A 20384-nucleotide genomic window follows, 5' to 3' on the forward strand; every position below is an offset into this window, starting at 1 on the left:
GCCTGGATCTAACTAATTTTTTTTCCAATTCTTTATTGTGATTAAGTGATTAAGTAATATCCCAAATTTCACAGTATTGTGGGATAGTGATGCTTACTTAAAGTCACAAACACATTCTAACTTTCATGGGGCAAATGGTCTATTGTGGTCTATCACATTGGTGAGTTCTATGAGCTTTGGGATGTAGTTATTTCTTCCACATTGGGTGATATGTACATTTCTTTTGTTTTGCATAGCATCCGCTGTTTCCTCTTTCCCACTTGTTCCCTCCCTCCCACTGCTGCTATTGAGTTGCTTAGTTCATTTTAATCAATGTCCAGTGCAGCTGATGGGTCCTGCTTATAACAATAATTTTTAATAACTCTATACTAACCCATTTTGAATATTCATCTTCATATACATAACTGTTCCTTGGCTATTGATATTGAAGCTGTTTATAATTTTTGTGTGTGTGGGTGTATGCTGGAACTGGGGCTTGAACTCAGGGCCTGGACATTGTCCCTTAGCTTTTTCATTTAAAGCACTCTACCTCTTTTTTTGGGGGGGGGGGGGGGTCCGGTTGTGGGGCCTGAACTCTGGGCCTGGGCGCTGTCCCTCACCTCCTCAGCTCAAGGCTAGCACTCTACCACTTAAGCCACAGAGCCACTTCCGGCTTTTTTTTTCTGCTTATGTGGTGCTGAGGAATCGAACTCAGGGCCTTATGCATGCAAGGCAAGCGCTCTACCACTGAGCCACCTTCCCAGCCCCTAGCACTCTACCTCTTAAGCCACACTTCTATATCTCTATGTCCAGCTTTTTTGGCGGTTAGTTGGAGATAAGGGTTTCATGGACTTTCCTGCCAGAACTGGCTTTGAACCTCGATCTTCAGATCTCAGCCTCCTGAGTAGCTAGGATTATAGATGTGAGCCACTGGCACCCAGCTCTTTATAACTTTTTGTAGCAATAAAACATGTTGTGATGCATGTGGTCATGTACAGAGCTGTTTCTTTAAGAAAGATTATCAGGTGAGGGATGATTAGGTCAAAGGTTACCCTGACCTTGTTTACCTCTGTTGAAACATGCTCAGTTTTATGGACTCTCTTGCTCCCCTCTGAACTTATACATTTTTTTTTCTGTCTTAACGCCAGCTGCCTCAGATAGAATATCTAGGACAGAGCCTTTATAAAGGCCTATAATCCTATCACTCCAGTCCAGAATAGCTCACTCTTTTACCCTCCTCCATTAGGCTCAAGTGTTCTTACCAATCAGAAGATGATTGAAAAGAGAAGACACCAAGAAGGACCTGACAAATCACAGAAAGTGAAATGGAGGATTAGGGTATGATATGAGGGATCAGAAAGAAAGAGGGTGCATTAGAAAGAGGCCCGGGAAAGTGAGACCCTGAAGCAGATGTAGGTGCTTTGTAGTTTCAGAGAGGTACAGAATGGGAGAGGGACACATGGACACACTTTGTATGGAGGCCACCTGGCTTGAAGGTATGACACAGGTTATTTATAACCAGAGAGTGGAGAGTGCTACTTGCAGGGTGGGCTCCAGGGTTGCCAGGAGATGGGCTTCTGTGATGCTGGAACACATTTCAGAAGTGATATGAAGCTCCATGAAAACAGGACCAGGGAAGGCAGGTGCTGGTAGAGCCTGGATGATATCAGAGGGGCAAACACTAGGCCCAGGCAGAAGGGCTGACTGGGGAGGAGAGGTGGGGGTCAACCAGAATAAAACATTGACAAAGATGGAGTCACATGTGATAGTACACACCTATAAGCACAGATACTCAGGAGATGAAGACAAGGAGGATCTTGGTCCAAGAGTGGCCCTGGCAAAAGTCAGTAAGACAGCATCTCAAAAGCAAGCCACATTTGGTAGCATACACATGTATTCAGGAGACAGAGGTAAAGGGATTGAAGGTCTGTGGCTGGTCCAGGGAAGAAGCCATGGAGACCTTATCACCTGAAAAGTAAACTAAAAGCCAAAAGATTTGTGGTTTTACCTCAAGTAGTAGAGCACTTGCCTAGCAAGTGCAAGGCACTGAGTTCAATCCTCAAGTGCTATTGAAGCCCAGGGGGCTCCCAATACCAAAGCCCATAGTGGCCTGGCCCAGGACTTCCTAGTTGCTATCTATTACATCTAGAACAACCAGACTTTGGAAAAGAGCTGGAAGGAGACAAAACACAATGAACTTCTTTTCTCTTCTTCTCCATTCTTTCAGTAAAAGCATTCAGGCCTTCTTCTTTTGGGGCTCTTTCTAATTAAATCAGTTACAACCAAATTAACTGGGAACTGGGAATGTGGCTTAGTGGTAGAGTGCTTACCTAGCATGTGTGAAGCTCTAGGTTTGATTCCTCAGTACCACATAAACAGAAAAAGCCAGAAGTAGCTTGTGGCTCAAGTGGTAGAGTGCTAGCCTTGAGCAAAAGAAGCTCAGGGACAGTGTGCCCAGGCCCTGAGTTCAAGCTCCAATACTGGCAAAAAAGAAAAAAGAAAGAAAGAAAGAAAAAAGAGAAAAGAAAAAAAATTAACTGGGTTCATAGCCTATAATTCTAACTACTCAAAAGGCTAAGATCTGGGGCTGGGAAGGTGGCTCAGTGGTAAAGTGCTTGCCTTGCATGCCTGAGGTCTTGGGTTCAATTCCTCAGCACCACATAAGCAAAAAGAAAAAAGCCGGAAGTGGCGCTGTGGCTCAAGTGGCAGGGCGCTAGCCTTGAGTTGAAGAGCTGAGGGACAGCGCCCAGGCTCAAAGTTCAGGCCCCATGACTGGATCCTCCCCCTCCCAAAAAAAAAAGAGGCTAAGATCTAAGATCATAGTTTGAAGCCCATTCAGGCAGAAAGTCCATGAGCCTCCAATTCTCACACACACACACACACACACACACACACACACACTCACACACACACACACACACACACACACAAGTTTGGAAGTGGAGGTGTAGCTCAAAGGATAGAGTGCCAGCCCTGAGCAAAAAGCTAAGGGAGAGGTCTGGGCTTAGTGGTAGAGTTCTTGCCTAGCATGCATGAAACCCAGGTTTCCATTCCTCAGTACCACATCAACAGCAAAAGCTAGAAGTGGTACTGTGGCTCAAGTAGTAGAGTGCTGGCCTTGAGCAAAATAAGCTCAGGGACAGTACCCCTGAGTTCAAGTCTCAGGGCAGGCAAAAAACAAAAACATCTCAATTCAAAACAATCCTTATAGTCCCATTTCAAATAACAACTAGAATTTAAACATTTAGGAAAACATATAGTACAAGCTATATAGACACAAGCATAGACACTAGCACTAATCACTGCTCTGAGGTCTGACTCCGTAGTGCATGTGGCCAGGATACAGGGTGGATGTTCCTTTAAATCCTTCCTCAGAGAATCCTCCATTGCCTGCCGGATGCGCAGTGAGGCGGTCAGGTGCTTATCTATGGGTATCATTGGAAAGTTGGTTTCGTTGATGACTTCCAGATGCCTCATAAACTCCATTGTCCAAATCTCACAAACTGGCAAACGAAGTTTTCATGTCTGAAAGCTTCTCTTTTCCCACTCCTATCTTGTTCTTCCTTCAGTCAGCCTCCTGGAAATCACAGATAGCATGGACCCATCTTAGAAAACCCAAGAGAGAAAGATATACATGTACTCACCGTGGGATAACCATTTGCCTCTTGTCTTCCTGACAGAGGAGGTGACAGGGTCCTGCTTTTGTTGGCTTCCTTTTGTTTTTGGTAATTGGAATTTTCTATTTTAAGAGATTAAATTTTAGCCAGGTACTGGTGGCTCACGACTATAATCCGAGCTACTCAGGAGGTTGAGATCTGAGAATTATGGTTCTAAGGTAGCGTGGGCAGAAAAGTTCATGAGACTCTTATTTCCAATTAACTATCAGAAAACTGGAAGTGGGGGCTGGGAAGGTGGCTCAGTGGTAAAGCGCTTGCCTTGCATGCCTGAGGCCTTGGGTTCGATTCCTCAGCACCACATAAGCAAAAAAAGAAAAAAGCCAGAAGTGGCGCTGTGGCTCAAGTGGTAGAGTGCTAGCCTTGAGCTGAAGAGCTGAGGGACAGCGCCCAGGCCCAGAGTTCAGGCCCTACGACCGGACCCAAAAAAAAAAAAAAGAAAGAAAACTGGAAGTGGAGCTGTGACTCAAGTGGTAAAGCATCAGCCTTGAGGAAAAAAAAACAAAAACGAACAACAACACCAAAAAAATAAAACAAGCTTGTGAGGCCGAGTTTAAGCCCCAGTTCCAACATATACACATACACAAAAACCAACAACGATAACAAAACACAAAGGTTAAATTTTCAGCTTATTGTTTTTGCTTGCCTGAAAGTGTCTGTACTGCCAATCTCAAGATTGTCTGTTTATCCAGCTCTTGTTTGCTGGTGTCAGGTTTGAAGACAATTGCAGTGGGAGGCAGGAGGAGTCGTGGAGGCGGGAGTGACTTGTGAGGACATCTCAGGCCAGGGAGTGTGCGGAAGAGTGTTCCTTTCTGGCCAATGGCAGCCAACTGGACTCATTTCATATTTCAAACTTTCCCATAGCTGTCTATAGGACAGTGGTGCTTGAACATACCAATAAACTCCATAATGCCTCCAGCCCATGTTTCATGACATGAATACTGCAGAAATTTGTAAACAAGGCAAAACAAAAAAGCCATGCTCACCTGCTAAGTGGGGGCTGATGATAAGGCACATGACCCACAGGTACTGAGAGGAAGAAAGGCTTTTGTTGGTGCAGTCCATTCATTTTTGTTTTGTTTTTGCTGTACCAAGGTTTGAAGCCATGGCTTTCTGTTTGCTAGGCAGGTTTTGACCACAGAATGTCACCTCTAGTCCTTTCCTATGCTGGTGATTTTTCAGTTTACACTTCCTGCCCAGGTATGCATCTGAACCACCATCCTATCTTTTAGCTCTGGCCATAGTGAGAATGACTGCTATGTGCCACTACATCCAGCTGCTTTCATTGAGATAGAGGCTCATGGATATTTTTCCTTTTCTTTTCTTTTTTGTCAGTTGTGGGGCTTGAACTCTGGGCTTGGGCACTGTCCCTGCACTCTTTAGCTCAAGGTGAGCGCTCTACTGCTTGAACCACGGTGCCACTTCCGGTTTTCTAGTGGCTTATTGGTGATAAGAGTCTCATGGACTTTCCTGCTCAGGCAGGCTTTGAACTGTGATCCTGAGATCTCAGCCTCCTGAGGAGCTAGGATTATAGGTGTGAGCCACCAGTGCCTGGCTCATGGATATTTTCTAACTAGACTGACCTGGAATAGTAATCAGTCTCTCACGTAGCTAGGATGGCAAGTATACACTACTACACCCAGCAATTGGTCAAGAAGAAGTTTCATATGTATTCCAGGGCCAGCCTCAAGCCCATAATCCTTTCCATCTCAGCCTCCTGTGTAGTTAGGATTACAGGTATTAGCAACCCATGCCTGACATGAAGCCCACTCTGTGTGTGTGTGTGTGTGTGTGTGTGTGTGTGTGTGTGTGTGTGAGTGTGTCTGTGTCTGTGTGTGTCTGTGTGTGTGTCTGTGTGTCTGTCTGTCTGTGTGTTGGTATTAGGGCTTGAATTTAGGGCCTTTCAATCTTACTTGGCTTTTTCTGTTGCAGGCTAGCACTCTACCACTTGAGCCACACTTCTAGTTCTGGCTTTTTGCTAGTTAATTGGAAATAAGAGTCTCATGGACACTTCTTTTAGAGCTGGCCTTTGAACCATAATCCTCAGATCTCAGCCTTCTGAGCAGCTAGGATTATATAGGCATGGGCATGAAGCCTGTTCTTTTCTTTTCTTTTTTCTAGGTTTGAGACCAGGACTCCAATTCAGTACCTATAGTTGCTTCCATTCATTGGCCATACCTCCAACCCCTGAAGTCCATTCTTTTTCTTTCTTTTCCTTTTTCTTGGTCATGGGAGTTGAACTCAGGGCCTGAGGGCTATCCCTGAACTCTTGCATTTAAGGCTAGCGCTCTACCACTTTGAGCCACAGCACCACTTCCAGTTTTCTGGTGGTAAATTAGAGATAAGAGTCTCAGGGAGGGCTGGGTATGTGGCCTAGTGCTTGCCTAGCATGCATGAAGCCCTGGGTTCTATTTCTTAGTACCACATACACAGAAAAAGCCAGAAGTGGCGCTGTGGCTCAAGTGGTAAAGTAATAGTCTTGAGCAAAAGAAGCATGGGGACAGTGCCCAGATCCTGAGTTCAAGCCCCAAAACTGGCAGAGAGAGAGGGGGGAAGGAGGAAGGAGGGAGGGAAGGAGAAAGGGAGAGATTGAGAGTCTCAGAGACTTTCCTTCCTAGGCTGGCTTTGAATTATGATGCTCAGATCTCAGCCCCCTGAGTAGCTAGGAGTACAGGCGTGAGCCACCAGTGCCTGGCTTTCTCACTTATCAGTCACCATATGCTAACCCTCCAGCACAATCCTGCTTCTGTGAAATCAAAGACTTATGAGCTTCCCTCAAACAGCTCATACATAGAGAGCAAAGGTCAAGCTTACTGGGAAAATTACTCCAGGGTCTCTTTTACTACACTTTCTTTAACCTCTCCTCTAGTTTAGTCTTCTGTTCTACCCACTTCTCCCCAGTCATGCATCCTATGTTTCTGACCCACTGACCTTCCTGGTCCTTGACAGTGCTAAGCTATTCATGCCTCTGTGCTATTACACCTGCCCTTCCATCTATGGGACTCAGCACAGGTGATCTGTCTTTGAAAAACCGAGAATTATTCTGTGCCATTAGTACCACAATTCTTCTATAAAAGCTCAGAGTTCTATTTCCATCTATTACAGCACTTAAAATATCAAACTGGAATAAGTTGTGTCTAATCTCCTTAGCGAGTAACTCACCAGCAATAGTAAAATAATCACTCAATATTTAATTTTTCTTTTGGATTTCATCACCATACTATCTATAATCCAATTCATCTTGGGCTGTCCCAAGATATCTGGATCATAGGAAAGTCTAACTCAGGCCTAAGTTAACACGGTTTTCTAGTCTTTAGCCATACAGGGAAAGGGGGAAGAGGTAAAAAGGAAGAGGATTCTCATTTTCTTCCTACCCATTTGCTAGCATGGCTGGAAAACTACATGTTCTCTGAAAAGCCAGGCTTAGCTAGCTGTCAAGAAACTCCCACTTTAGTCTGACTTTATTACTCATGCCTGTGGGAGAATTCAATGGCACGCTTCTTGTGAGAAATGTTTAAAATACACACACAGTTCCCTGCTGGATTTTTCATCCTACCATTTAAGGGTATTCTGAAACATACTCAGTTTTTACTGACATTACTTGGGGAGGAGGAGGAGGGAAAAGAGTGGCTTCATTGAATACATGGTGGCAAGCACTGTGCTATGGGCTGGAGGCAGATGAGTGGGAGAAAAAGGAACTTTGTGCCATTGGGGAGCACACATTCTGACACCTGAGATTTGAATGTCCCCAATTTAAAGCTGACCTGTTCTATTCCATAGAAACCATGCTGACATTGGCGTTAGATGGTCTTGTGTCGTTCTGATGCACAGGATGACACAGATCTCATTCTGATACCCCCTCCCACAAGTCAATGGGTGTGCTTCTGCTGGGGACAGGACAGTGAAGTAAACCAGTCTTGACCCTTCTGGCTTAAATCTTCTGTGGAAGACTTGTATAATTCAAATCATTAAATAATTATAACTCATAAAAACAGTTAAACTAAATCATCGCAGTGGTCCCTATCCACATGTGACAAGTGAGCCCTTGAATTTTATTAGCATGAAAAAAAGAGTAAACTGTATTTGTTTGTTATTTATTTATGCTGGTCCTGGGGCTTGAACTCAGGGGCCTGGGTGCCATCCTTGAGGTTTCTTGGCTCAAGGTTAGCTCTCTTCCACTTGAGCCACAGCTCTACTTTTAGCTTTTTGGTGGCTAATTGGAGATGCAGCTCATGGAATTTCCTTCCCAGGCTAGCTTTGAAGCTCAGTCCTTAGACCTCAGCCTCCTGATTAGCTAGGATTAAAGGCATAAGCCATTGGTGCCTGGTGTGTGTGTGTGTGTGTGTGTGTGTGTGTGTGTGTGTGTGTGTGTGTGTGTGTGTGTGTGTGTGTGTGTGTGTATGCCAGTACTAGGGCTTGAACTCAGGGCCTGGGCATTCTTGCTTAGCTTTTTTGCTCAAGGCTGTTGCTTTACAATTTAACTCTACTATCAACTTTTTTGGTGGTTAATTATAAAGATTAACCATCGGACTTGCTTCAAACCTTGATTCTCAGATCTCAGCCTCCCAAGTAGCTAGGATTACAGGTGTAAAACATTGATAGCAGGAGCCCAACTAAATTTTTAAATCATTTAAAAAAAAAACCCAAGCAGGAAAAATTTTAATATTAATTATATCTGAAATGAGGATCGTATGGAACATATGGTGTTATATAAAGCATTATTCAAATTAACTATACTGATCTTTTATTTTGACCCTAAAAATATAAGTACTAGAATTTTCACAAATTACCCATGCGGCTTATGTTTCTATTGAACAGCGCCGGGCTGGCTTGTGCTGATATTGGATGTGAGAGATGGAGGCAGTGTTGTGGTGTAGCGGCAGAACCCCTGGTCCTGTCCTTCCTCGTCGCATGGCTGACCATGGTACACTCAAGGCAGCCAGTGACCAAATGGAGCTACAATGCAGAGTAGAATTCCGAACTGGGTTCGGGTACCTGGAACTCCAGTTTTCCTTGTAGAAGCCGAGGATCCTGGGGAGAGGGGGCGGGGGGACGGGGCGGCAAGGGCGGGCTTGCCCCGCCACCGTGGATGACAGGATGACATCCATCCTTCAGTCTTACCTGGAAGAATCAGCTGACCCTGCCCGACTCCGGGCGGGTTCCGCCACGGTCCGACTAGGTGCTTCCGCTAGGTCCCGGGCGAGCCCCAGGCACCGTAGCCCCATCATATGATCCACCAGACAAGGGGTGCCTTTTGCTTGGAGGCCTGGGCGGGGCAAGGAGGAGAGCCGGGCCCGTGTTGCTACTGTGAGTCCTGGCGTTGTCCCGGCAACTCTAGACACCATCCCCTCCTTCACCTTTTCCTCCACAATGGGAGCGTGGTGACCTCCCGCGTCCGCCTGCCTGACGCCGTTACCACGGCGACTGCCGCGGGGGCTGGGACCAGACCAATGTCTCCTGAGCGGGTGAGAGTAGCATTCCTTCGTTCTGCCCTCTAGCACACGGGGCATATCAACGACTCCTGGGTACACTTCCATCGTAAAATCTATTTAATATATCCAAGGGAGTCCACAGGGGTTCCGAAGCAGGCTGGGACTCTCGCGTAGGCTCGCCTTGGGAACCAGCACCCCCCTCTTCCTTGGTGGTAGAGTCCGGAACGGGGCCGCGCATGCGTGCGAGGCGGGGCGGGGGGTACCTGAGGCGAGGGTTCCACCGGCCGCGGTTGCGGCGGGTGACCCGGGCTGGGGTCTGGTCTTCGAAGGCGGTTTCAGGAGTGGCTGTTCCCCCCGGCTTCGGGACACATCAGGTACGTCACTGAGCCCGGCAGGCAGCGCAGCGCAGCCTGGTGTTTCCGCGGCGGGGAGGTCGCTCGGGCCTGCCCGGAGGGGCCCCGGGGAGGCCGGGTCCGTGGTGTCTCTGAAGATCCGGACGCTGACCGCCGAGGTGGTGCGTGAGCGCAGGTTCACCGCCGTTACTGCGTGCGGGAGGAGCACTTGGCTGCCTCTTCACGCCGGGACCCTCCGTGACAGCGAAGCCTGGGCCGGAGGGCTCCTGCCTGTTACTCTCATTAACTCGGAGGCTGAGATCTGAGGATCGGGGTGGGGGCCAACCGGGGCCCGCAAATCCGGCAGAAGCTGGAAGGGGAGCTGTGGCTCAAGTAGTGGAGCATCAGCCTTGAAAAGCATGAAAAAAGGCAAGTTACAGGTTAGGCGAAGTATTGTGGGTTTGTTTTGTGTGTGTGTTTGCGTTTTGTTTTTTTGGTGCTTATCCTGCAGCTTGAACTCAGGGCCTGGGCACTGGCTCTGAGCTTTTGTGCCCAAGGGTAGTGCTCTACCACTTTGAGAGATCTACTACAGCTCCACTCCCAGTTTGGGGGTGGTTAATGGGAGATAGGAATCTCCTGGAGCCGAGCGTAGGTGGCTCACACTTGTAATTCTAGCTACTCAGGAGGCTGAGATCTGAGGATCACGGTTCAAAGCCAGCCCCGGCAGAAAAGTCTGTGACACTCTTTTTATTATTTTTTTTTTAACTTTTTTGGGGGAGTCCAGTCGTGGGGCCTGAACTGTGGGCCTGGGCGCTGTCCCTCAGCTCTTCAGCTCAAGGCTAGCGCTCTACCACTTGAGTCACAGTGTCACTTCCAGCTTTTTTTTTTCTGCTTATGTGGTGCTGAGGAATCAAACCCAGGGCCTCAGGCATGCAAGGCAAGCGCTCTACCACTGAGCCACCTTTCCAGCCTAAGTCTGTGACACTCTTACCTCCAATTAACCACCAGAAAACCGGAAGTGGCACTGTGGCTCAAGTGGTAGAGCACTGGCCTATAATCCTAGCTATTCAGGAGGCTTAGATCTGAGGATGGAGATTTGAAGTCAGCAGAACATCTGTGAGACGCTTATCTCTAATTAACCAGCCAAAAAAAAAAAAAAAAAGATAACAGAAGTGGTGCTGTGGCTCAAGTGGTAACGCAGTAGCTTTGAGCAAAAGGAGCTCAGGGACAGTGCCTGGGCCCTGAGTTCAAGCCCCAGGACAGACAGACAGACAGAAAGAAAAGAAGGAAGGAAAAAAAGAAAGGAAGGAAAGAGAGGGAGGGAGGGAGAGAGAAGAGAGAAAGAGAAGAAAAAGAATCTGTTCAAAGAATATATGAAAAGATGCTCAATTTAAGTAATAGGGAAAAGCAAATTAAGGCAATCTCATTACATACCTAATAACATGACTACAATTAAAAAGCAGGTGACACCAATTGTTGATAACAATCTCTTGTATATTACAGGTAGGGTGTAATGGATTCCAACCACTGGAAAACTACTTGGCAGTTTCTACTAAAACTAAAGATACAGATGTTCTATGATTAACGACCATTCCTCTTAACTAGAGGACCAAAAGATGTTCAGAAATACAGATCCAAATAGCAGCACTCTTTTATTTATTTACTTTTGGTTGTGGGGCTTGAACTCTGGGCCTGGGCGCTGTCCCTGAGCTCTTCAGCTTAAGGCTAGCACTCTACCACTTGAGCCACAGCGCCACTTCTGGCCTTTTCTGTTTATGTGTGTATGGTACTGAGAAATCAAACCCAGGGCCTCATGCATGCGAGGCAAGCCCTCTACCACTGAGCCACCTTCCCAGCCAGCAGCACTATTTTAATAGTTGAAAAACTAGAAAGAGTCTACATGTCTATCATCTATAGCATGGACAAGTAACTCTTGATATGATTGTGCAATAGAATATTACAGCAATGCAAATGAACAAACAACTCTACCACAACATAGGTAAATCTCATAAACTCAATGTTGAGTATAAGAGGCCAGATGTAAAAGAAGACCTCATATATGAGTCTATACTTAAATTGAGTTGACAGGCAAGACTTTTGGAGGCTGATCTGGAAGGTGTGTGTGTGTAAAACTAATTAAACTTCAGACTTGAGATTTGTAGACTTTTCTGTATAAATGAAAAGTTGACCCCTTCACCCAGCCCAGGTGATGGTGGAGAATCATCTCCCCTGGTCCTGTGTGCACAGCGGTAGGTAGCACTCTCCTGGGAGCTGAGGCAGCTCTTCTGTGTTGTGGTGCTCCCCTTTGGGACACCTCGCATCTCACAGCGGACAGGTGACCTTGTCATATAAGAACAAGTGACGGGGGCTGGGAAGGTGGCTCAGTGGTAGAGCACTTGCCTTGCATGCATGAGGCCCTGGGTTCGATTCCTCAGCACCACATAAGCAGAAAAAAAAAGCCAGAAGTGGCGCTGTGGCTCAAGGGGTAGAGCGCTAGCCTTGAGCTGAAGAGCTGAGGGACAGCGCCCAGGCCCAGAGTTCAGGCCCCACGACCAGACCCCCCACACACACCAAAAAAAAAAAAGAACAAGTGGTAGAGCAGAAGAGCTCAGGGACAGACCCTGAGTTCAAACCCCAAGAGGGGGAAAAGGTAAAGGAAAATCCCAAAGTGGGTACCAGTGATTTATGTCTGTAATCCTAGCTACTTGGGAGGTTGAGATCTTAGGATCGAGGGTCAAAGCCATCCTTGAGACTCTTTTTTTTTTTCGGGGGGGGGGGGGTGTCCGGTTGTGGGACCTTAACTCTGGGCCTGGGCGCTGTCCCTCAGCTCTTCAGCTCAAGGCTAGCGCTCTGCCACTTGAGCCACAGCGCCACTTCCGGCTTTTTTCTTTTTTTTTTTTTTTTTTTTTGTCGGTCATGGGGCTTGAACTCTGGGCCTGGGCGCTGTCCCTCAGCTCTTCAGCTCAAGGCGAGCGCTCTACCACTTGAGCTACAGCGCCACTTCCAGTTTTGTGGTGGTTTATTGGAGATAGGAGTCTCACGGTCTCTCCTGCCCGGGCTGGCTTTGAACCACGATCCTCAGATCTCAGCCTCCTGAGTAGCTAGGATTACAGGCGTGAGCCACCAGCGCCCAGCCCGGCTTTTTTCTTTTTGGCTTATGTGGTGCTGAGGAATCGAACCCAGGGCCTCATGCATGCAAGGTAAGCGTTCTACCACTGAGCCACCTTCCCAGCCCCAGGAGGCTAAGATTTGAGGGTTGCAGTTTGAAGCCAGCCTAGGCAGAAAAGCCCATGAGACTCATCTCCAATTAACCACCCCAAAACTGGGAGTGGAGCTGTGGTTCAAAGTGGTAGAGTGCTAGCCTGGAGCACAAAAGCTCAGGGGCAGCACCCAAGCCCTGAGTTCAAGCCCCATGACTAAAAAAAAAAAAAAAGTGGAAGGCACTGTTATGAGTTGGGGATATAGCTCGCAGCAATGTGCAGAACGAGAGAGCATCTTTACCCTGGACAGGAACCTGGCCGTGCAGGTGTGAGACTAACCTGAGTCTCCATCACATGGAGCCACTCTGGCCTGGCTTCAGAAACTCCCACCAAGACCATATCTTTTTAAACTCACCTGTGAGATGGGGTAAGGAGCAGGAGCTTGTGGAAAGGTGGGCATGGGAGTTAAGTGAGATAACTGCAAGTTCTGGGCTCACCGCCTACCGTGTCGAGCTGCTATTGGGCATACAAAGTCGCGGGCCTTTCCAGTGCTAGTTATAATGATGGTCCTATTCTAAGGAGTTGCTAGCAGGGTCAGTAATAGCCATGGAATAAAATACCTGCTACCATGATTTGACAACAATGGCCTGGGGTCACTGATCAACTTGTGTGGCTTTTTCCCTCTGCCCCTAGGAAAAGGGAGTGTTGGTTCTTTCTTCATCAGGCCAGAGATGCCTCTCTTTGGGAATATATTCAGTCCGAAGAAGACACCTCCTCGGAAGTCTGCTTCTCTCTCCAACCTACATGCTGTGAGCATGGGTCTGGGGCCCAGCATGGTCTCACTGGGGAGGATGGGCCCCAGTGGCATCCTTGTAGGGGGGTCTAGAGTTAATGGGAAAGGAACTGGGACCAGGGCTCGTGTTCCATGGCCTCTGATGCCATCAACTGTTTCGCCCACAGTTGGACCGATCCACTCGTGAGGTGGAGCTGGGACTTGAATATGGAACCCCCACTATGAACCTGGCAGGGCAAAACCTGAAGTTTGAAAATGGCCAGTGGATAGCAGGTGGGCTGCATTTCCTGCCGTTTTGGTCAACAGGATGACAAATGGATAACCCACTCCCCCCTTAACTCCTGCCTGTGGTTCCCTAGACACAGGGATCAGTGGGGGCGTGGACCGGAGGGAGGCCCAGCGCCTCCGCAGGCGGAATCAGCAGTTGGAGGAAGAGAACAATCTTTTGCGCTTGAAGGTGGACATCCTGCTGGACATGGTGAGACTCCCCTCTCCTCCAGGCCAGCAGGGCTCGAGGAGCACCCAGAGGCCTTTGAGAACGTGAGCTGTAACTTGCAAGGGGCGTCTTTCTAACAGTGTGCATTGCTTACAGCTCTCAGAGACCACGGCTGAGTCCCACTTAATGGAGAAGGAACTGGACGAACTGAAGAGCGTGGGCCGGAGGAGGAAGTGAAGGCACTCAAGGGAGCACCCCCCCCCCCAGGGAGTAGGATGTGGCTGAGCCAGTTGTTTCGTGTAGGCACACTGGTGGAGTCGGTCCTAGGAGGTGGGCTGGCAGTGGCGGGGGGAGGGTGTTGCGGGGAAGTGGGGGACATTGGATGGAGGAAACCGAGATGCCAGACCAGGGCAGTCACTAGAACAGCACCCAGATGCACAGCCCAGGGCTGCCAGGCCGCATGCAGGCCCCAGGTGCTAAGCCTTTGAAAGGGTCATACCCAACACATGTGAGCATACAACTGCACATGTCCTAGAGTTACCCCAGCGGGTGGACTCTGTGGGAAACGCAGCCGCACCTCATCTTCTCACCCCATATGCTGGTGTTTGGGGTGTGACACCAGTCCCAGAGAGCCCTATATCTGGGATCTGGCATGAGCAACTCTCTTGGTACTGTGCCCCCCACCCCAAGGACCCTCCCTGCCCTTAAAAGAATACTCACCCCCAGGTCCACAACTTCCCCTGGCTTCAGCGACACAGCAGGGCAGGCCTGAGGCACATTGTAGTTCTGTGTTATTTTCTTGTTTGTATATTTTTTAATTAAATGGTGTTAAAGAATTTCTGTGTATGGGGCTGGGAAGGTGGCTCAGTGGTAGAGCGCTTGCCTTGTATGCCTGAGGCCCTGGGTTCCATTCCTCAGCACCACATAAGCAGAAAGAAAAAAGCCAGAAGTGGTGCTGTGGCTCAAGTGGTAGAGCGCTAGCCTTGAGCTGAAGAGCTGAGGGACAGCGCCCAGGCCCAGAGTTCAGGCCCCACGACCGGACCCAAAAAAAAAAAAAAAAAAAAAGAATTTCTGTGTAGGCTGAAGAAAGTAGCATGGGTGGTTCCAGGCGCATCTAGACTGAGTAGGGGCTCCGTGGCAAAGTGTTGGGCCAGCACTTGGGGGGGATGAGGGAAGCAGAAATAACAGAAGCCCGGATTCTCTACTTCCTGTTGCTTACTGAAAGAATTCTTACAGCAGCTTGAAGGAGAGCACTGGGGAAGGCTGACCGGGAGAGGGAAGTCTCCTGTGCTCACAAGCCTATCTTCCTGTTTTAGGGTGGTAGAACTGGCCCCTGAGCACAGCAGGCAAGAACTGGTTGACAGGCAGGAGCCAGCGCCTGGGTTGGAGTGGGTGGCCTCTAGCTGGAGCAGAATCCACTTGTGAAGTTGGGGTGGGTGCTGGGGTTGGGCAGCACAGAAATCACCAAATTCTGCTCACTCAGCAAGCCCTCCGCTGTACAGTTGCCCACAGCCCACAGCACATGCTGCTTGGGGCCCCTGGCTTCAGCCCCCAGGCGCCAGTGGTGGTGGTGATGGAGCAGGTATCTGTGTCCTTGTGGCAACTCAGTGCTCCCTACCTAGTGCTTGTGAAGCCCCCAGTGCTTTAAACTGGGGGCTGCTTGTATGGTTGCAGTTTCTGAATCCCCATTGCATCTGGTCTGGCCTCCGTCCTTTGCACCATCTTTTCCTCTCAGCCCTGTGCTCAGTGAATACTGTCCTCCTGCCTGTTTGCACTAAGGATGCAATGTTCACAACCATTGTAGAAGCTGGTGTAGGACCAGAGCCCACCGTGACCGAGGCCAGGCTGCCTCCATGGGACAGTCTGCCCCGCTACCAGCAGAGCGCTGCTGGGGATGGACAGAAGAACAGAATTGACTTCCACCTGTAGCCTCACTTCCTGATCAAGGACACTGTTCAACACAGAAGAAAAAGCATCAGGGCTGGGAAGGTGGCTCAGTGGTAGAGTGCTTGCCTCGCATGCATGAGGCCCTGGGTTTGATCTCAGCACCACATAAGCAGAAAGAGCCTGAAGTGGCGCTGTGGCTCAAGTGGTAGAGCGCTAGCCTGGAGCTGAAGAGCTGAGGGACAGTGCTTAGGCCCAGAGTTCAAGCCCCACGACTGACCAAAAAAAAAAAAAAAAAGCATCAGATTACACATGGTGTGTGTCTTCAGGTGCAGAAAACTGAACAACTGAGTTTGCTTATACCCAAGCCAATAACTTGAGCAACCATTCATTGAGCACCTTCAATGCTGGACACTTAATTCTCATGAAAACTCAGGTTTTTCATCTTTTTTGTGTTATCAGTCCTGGAGCTTGAACTCAGGGTCTTGGGTGCTGTTCCAAGCAATTTTGCTCAAAGCCCAGCCCTATACAACTTGAACTACAGCACCACTTCTGGCTTTTTTGGTTAATTGGAAGTAAGAGTCCCACAGACCTTCCTGCCCAGGCTGCCTGTGAACTGCAATCCTCAGATCTCAGCATCCTGAGTAGGTAGGATTGCAGATGTGAGCAACTGGTGCCTGGTTCATTATTATTATTATTATTTTAACTGAAGAAACCAGCCAGGACAGGCACTAGTGGCTCTCTCCTGTAATCCTATTAAGAAGGCTAAGAGCTGAGGATCTTGGTATGATGCTAGCCTGGGCAGAAAAATCTGTGAGATTCTGATCTCCAACTAAGCAGCAAAAAGCTAGAAATGGAGGTGTGGCTCAAGTGAAAGAGTGCTAACTGTGAGCAAAGAAAGCTGAGGGAGGGTGCAAGGCGCAGAGTTTAACCCCAGGACAGCACACACACACACACACACACACACACACACCATGACAGCACACACACACACACACACACACACACACACACACACGGAAAGAAACAGCCAGGCCTGAGAACTGGCCTCAGGTGGAGCACTTGTTTGTCACAGTGATGTGGATCCTCTCTCCCCATGACTGGCACCCTGCGGAGCCAGAGACAGGTACCTTAGGCATGCTGGAAGATATGGGGCAGTTCCACAGTGAAGGACTTGGTCAGAGTGAATGTGATGATTCCTGGGTGAAAACGGCCAGGCTGCGGGTAGTAGGATGGCAGAAGGAGGTGACATCGTCTGTGAATATGAACCCCTGATGCAGCCTACCAGTCTGTGGATGAAGTTGGGTATGAGGCAAGTCAATGAGCCTGTTGATTAAAGTACCTAAAAGGAAAGAGGAAATAACCAATCGTGTCACCTTGTTTCCCTTTCGTTTAGGAAGGTTTTGGGGTTTTTTTTCCTTGTGAGAACATACATGTTCATGATTTTTCCTTCTTAGTCATATATTCTGGTTAAAATTCTCCCTCAAAGCCCTGCTTAACCAAACCCAATGCTTATAGAGAACCCATGTACATAGTATGTTCCTTGACATGATCTCTCATAATGACAACAGTGTTTGTTGTGAGTTTAATGCCAAGCTGGATTAGGGAAGGGCTGTCAGGAGGAATGGAAATAGAAATGTCTGTGGGTGGGAGTGAGTGCAGTATTACTTAATCATCAGGACATTGTATAGCCTGAGTCCTTACAAGGTGCTCCAGATGTTTGGCTGTGCTTATACAGCCTGTATTATGGCGGGGCTCACTGCTTTCATTAGATTTCCAGAGGGACTCACATAACCCCTATCCTGCAACTATCACTCACCAGTTCCAAATACACACACACACACACACCTCCCCTCATAAAGAGGAAATGTAGATAGAAATCATGGGCCTGAGGGAAGGAGAGGAGAGGATCTAGGGACCCAGTGTTCCAGCAGGGGCATCACACTCGCTGGTGCCTTGTCTCTGTCTACTGACACGACCTCTAACATGTCACCTTCACTTCTGAGCATTTTTCCTTGAAGCCTTCCGCAAGGTTGCATTTCTCTAGTCCTCCTTTCCATTCCTGCCTGTCAGTGTCCCATTCCACAGAGCTCGTCCTCAGCCTTCCGTTCTGCCTTCTCTAGATCATCCCATCTGCCTGAGTTCTGAACATTGCACTTCATGATTCGTGTGTGTATGTGTGTCTGTCTGTTGGTCCTGGGGCCTGAACTCAGGGGGTGGGCACTGTCTGGAGGTTTTAACAGGAGCCACAGCTCCACCTCTGGCTTTGATCTGCGATCCTCCTATCTCAGCGCCCAGCACATTTCAAAACAGTGGTTAGGGTGGTTCATGGGCACTTGTATTCTCATTTCTCCTAATTCTGGAAAAACGACCAATAAACCTTTAGATTGACTCGCTTAGTGCTACCAAGTCCCAGACCCTGGACTGGCTTGCACGTGTCGGTCCCTCAGAGGGTTTCTGGGCCCGCCGGGTCGCAGTACAGGCGGAGGCGACGCGTGTTGTGGCACCAGCGGCCTGACGACCTGCGGCCGGAGGACCCGCGGCGGGGACGCCACTCTGTCCCCGTCTGCGTCTCGTTCCCGGAAAGACGCTCTGCCCGCCGCCAGGCCGCGCTCGCCTGCTCCCTTCCGCTTCCGGTGTCCCATACAGCCATGGCCGCCGCCGCTGCCGCCGGCGCTGGGGAGCCCGTGTCCGCCGACGAACTGCTCCCGAAGGGCGACGCGGAGAAGACCGAGGAGGAGCTGGAGGAGGAGGACGACGACGAGGTACGGGCGACCCGCAAGGAGCGGGGCTGGCGGCGAGCCGCCGCAGGTGTGGACTCCGCGTGCGGCGGTGCCCGGGCGCAGGGTCGGGCGGCGCCGGGCGCAGGGTCGGGCCGCGCCGGGCGCAGGGTCGGGCCGCGCCGGGCCCGAGCGCTGCGGCTCCCTGGGGCCCGGGGGCTCCCGGCGGCGCTCGGGGAGGATCCCGCCGCCGGGGCCTTGACTCTTGCCTCCTCTACCGCAGCTAGACGAGACCCTGGCGGAGAGACTCTGGGGTCTGACGGAGATGTTCCCAGAGAGGATCCGGTCCGCGGCCGGAGCCACCTTTGACCTCTCCCTCTTTGTGGCTCAGAAAATGTACAGGTAAGGGACGAGGGCAGGGTCGCCGTGTGCACGGGTGACCGAAAGACCACGGGCTCTGGAAGCTGCAGCCCTAGGCTTGAGTGACCTTGGGCTGATTGTAGTAACCTTTCGATTTCCTCTTCCGAAAGTGGAGATTCCAGGTCATTTCAGGGTATCTGAGATGACCGCTGCCTGAGCCGCTTTGTAAGAACTCGGCAGACTGGCGCACTGCTACCGCGCGGCTCCCAGAGCTGCCCCCGCCGTTTCTGGTTAGGAGTGGCCCAAGGAGCGCTGAGAATGTACTGATCAAAGACATTGGCGTGTGTACTCCGGAGATTCCGTTATTGGTTCCCTCCTGGCGTGGCTGTCTTGTTTTGGTCTGATTTTGTTTCCATCTCTCCCTGCTCCCCGTACCCCTCTGCAGATTTTCCAGGGCAGCCTTGTGGATTGGGACCACTTCCTTTATGATCCTGGTTCTTCCTGTTGTCTTCGAGACGGAAAAGTTGCAAATGGAGCAACAGCAGCAGCTGCAGCAGCGGCAGGTGAGCCCAGGCTCTGCTGGGCTTTTCCCAGCAGTGGAGACAAAAGTTACTTCTCTAATGCCCGCATAGATGGGACATAGGTGAGGCCGTTCACATGTGGCTGGGAGTGGAATTAGGCTCAGACTCTTAGATGCCAGCTGCTCTGCGTTGTTGTAAATTTTTGTGAACCCCCATTAGTTATGAAAATGAAACTTATAGACCAGTACAGTGTCTTAACTCCTCTCTCTCGTTTTTTTCTTTTCCAGATACTTCTAGGGCCTAACACAGGGCTGTCAGGAGGAATGCCAGGAGCCCTACCTTCACTTCCTGGAAAGATCTAGATTGTTATGCTATATTTGAGAAGTCTAGGTGGGAGAACTTTGAGATTCAGTTGTGTTTGAACTGCTGATTATTTGGATTTCTTTTTCCTTCTTTTAAATTTTGGCACAATGATCTATCCAAACCTGTTGGGGAAAATTCTCCAGACCTCATTGTCTCAAGGAAAGACTCCCAACTTGCAACTATGCCCTCCACGCTGTCCTCATTCTGATAGTGCAGCCATGTGGATGGTTATTCCAGCACTGGCTCTCATCCCTTTCAGTAAATTGCTCTCCTCACTACCCAGTGTGGGGTAGAAACTAAGGCCAGTGGGAGAGCAGCACCCCTGGCTCTTTTTTTTTCTTTTTTTTTTAAGATGGAGATGTCAGGGATGAACATGCACACAATACAAAACTGACAAAATGCATTGAAGTAGTAGTATAGAGTAGCCACCAGAGATCTGTTGGAGAGGAGCAAGGCTTGCTGAAGCCTTAGCCATAAGTAGGGATGATGGGGACTGTGGAGGACAGAGCAGGAGCTCATTTCCTCTCTACATTTTGGCTGTTAGACCTATGTGTGTGTGTGTGTGTGTGTGATGTCTGTATGTTAAAAAAAAAAAAAGTCAGTGCTCACTTTTTGTATTTAAATATTAAAAAAAATGATTCCACCTGAAAGTGTTACCCATGTGCTTGTGGTAAGTACTCCAAAATTACT

At 49.2% G+C, this 20384-nt stretch overlaps 4 protein-coding genes across 5 annotated transcripts in view; 2 read left to right on the forward strand and 2 right to left on the reverse strand.

Annotated features, from left to right (window-relative positions):
• Window positions 1-3554, reverse strand: part of Fam227a (family with sequence similarity 227 member A) — a 42872-nt gene extending 39318 nt beyond the window's left edge. Inside the window, 1 exon segment of the mRNA XM_042693054.1 lies at window positions 3324-3554. Coding sequence (XP_042548988.1) covers window positions 3324-3465 — 142 coding nt within the window. The 5' untranslated portion in view covers window positions 3466-3554.
• Window positions 1-20384, reverse strand: part of Josd1 (Josephin domain containing 1) — a 312495-nt gene that overhangs the window by 277150 nt on the left and 14961 nt on the right. The gene's annotated exons all lie outside the window — the stretch shown is intronic.
• Window positions 9329-14656, forward strand: Cby1 (chibby family member 1, beta catenin antagonist). Of its 2 annotated transcripts, none has more exons than XM_042693148.1 (5): window positions 9329-9459; window positions 13311-13426; window positions 13578-13683; window positions 13770-13888; window positions 14003-14656. In XM_042693148.1, the coding sequence occupies exons 2-5, from the start codon at window positions 13349-13351 to the stop codon at window positions 14081-14083; spliced, it is 384 nt and encodes a 127-aa protein (XP_042549082.1). In that variant the 5' UTR covers window positions 9329-9459; window positions 13311-13348; the 3' UTR covers window positions 14084-14656. The 2 variants fall into 2 exon arrangements, with proteins under 2 accessions (XP_042549082.1, XP_042549083.1); XM_042693149.1 differs by having other exon boundaries at window positions 13314-13426.
• Tomm22 (translocase of outer mitochondrial membrane 22) lies at window positions 18355-20321 on the forward strand. The gene is made up of 4 exons (XM_042693147.1): window positions 18355-18495; window positions 18734-18852; window positions 19256-19373; window positions 19619-20321. The coding sequence occupies exons 1-4, from the start codon at window positions 18382-18384 to the stop codon at window positions 19691-19693; spliced, it is 426 nt and encodes a 141-aa protein (XP_042549081.1). The 5' UTR covers window positions 18355-18381; the 3' UTR covers window positions 19694-20321.

This window comes from Dipodomys spectabilis, unplaced genomic scaffold (genome assembly GCF_019054845.1).
Source record: "Dipodomys spectabilis isolate Male_0828 unplaced genomic scaffold, ASM1905484v1 ptg000163l, whole genome shotgun sequence".
Taxonomy (NCBI): domain Eukaryota; kingdom Metazoa; phylum Chordata; class Mammalia; order Rodentia; family Heteromyidae; genus Dipodomys; species Dipodomys spectabilis.

What these genes read in the sequence shown, in the direction of transcription:
- Cby1 (XM_042693148.1), top strand. Translation starts at nt 13,349, where the DNA reads ATGCCTCTCTTTGGGAATATATTCAGTCCGAAGAAGACACCTCCTCGG. An exon ending in AAATGGCCAGTGGATAGCAG is followed by an intron (nt 13,684 to 13,769) that starts GTGGGCTGCATT and finishes GTGGTTCCCTAG; the next exon opens with ACACAGGGATCAGTGGGGGC. An exon ending in TGGACATCCTGCTGGACATG is followed by an intron (nt 13,889 to 14,002) that starts GTGAGACTCCCC and finishes CATTGCTTACAG; the next exon opens with CTCTCAGAGACCACGGCTGA.
- Tomm22 (XM_042693147.1), top strand. Translation starts at nt 18,382, where the DNA reads ATGGCCGCCGCCGCTGCCGCCGGCGCTGGGGAGCCCGTGTCCGCCGAC. An exon ending in AGGAGGAGGACGACGACGAG is followed by an intron (nt 18,496 to 18,733) that starts GTACGGGCGACC and finishes CCTCTACCGCAG; the next exon opens with CTAGACGAGACCCTGGCGGA. An exon ending in AGCAGCTGCAGCAGCGGCAG is followed by an intron (nt 19,374 to 19,618) that starts GTGAGCCCAGGC and finishes TTTCTTTTCCAG; the next exon opens with ATACTTCTAGGGCCTAACAC.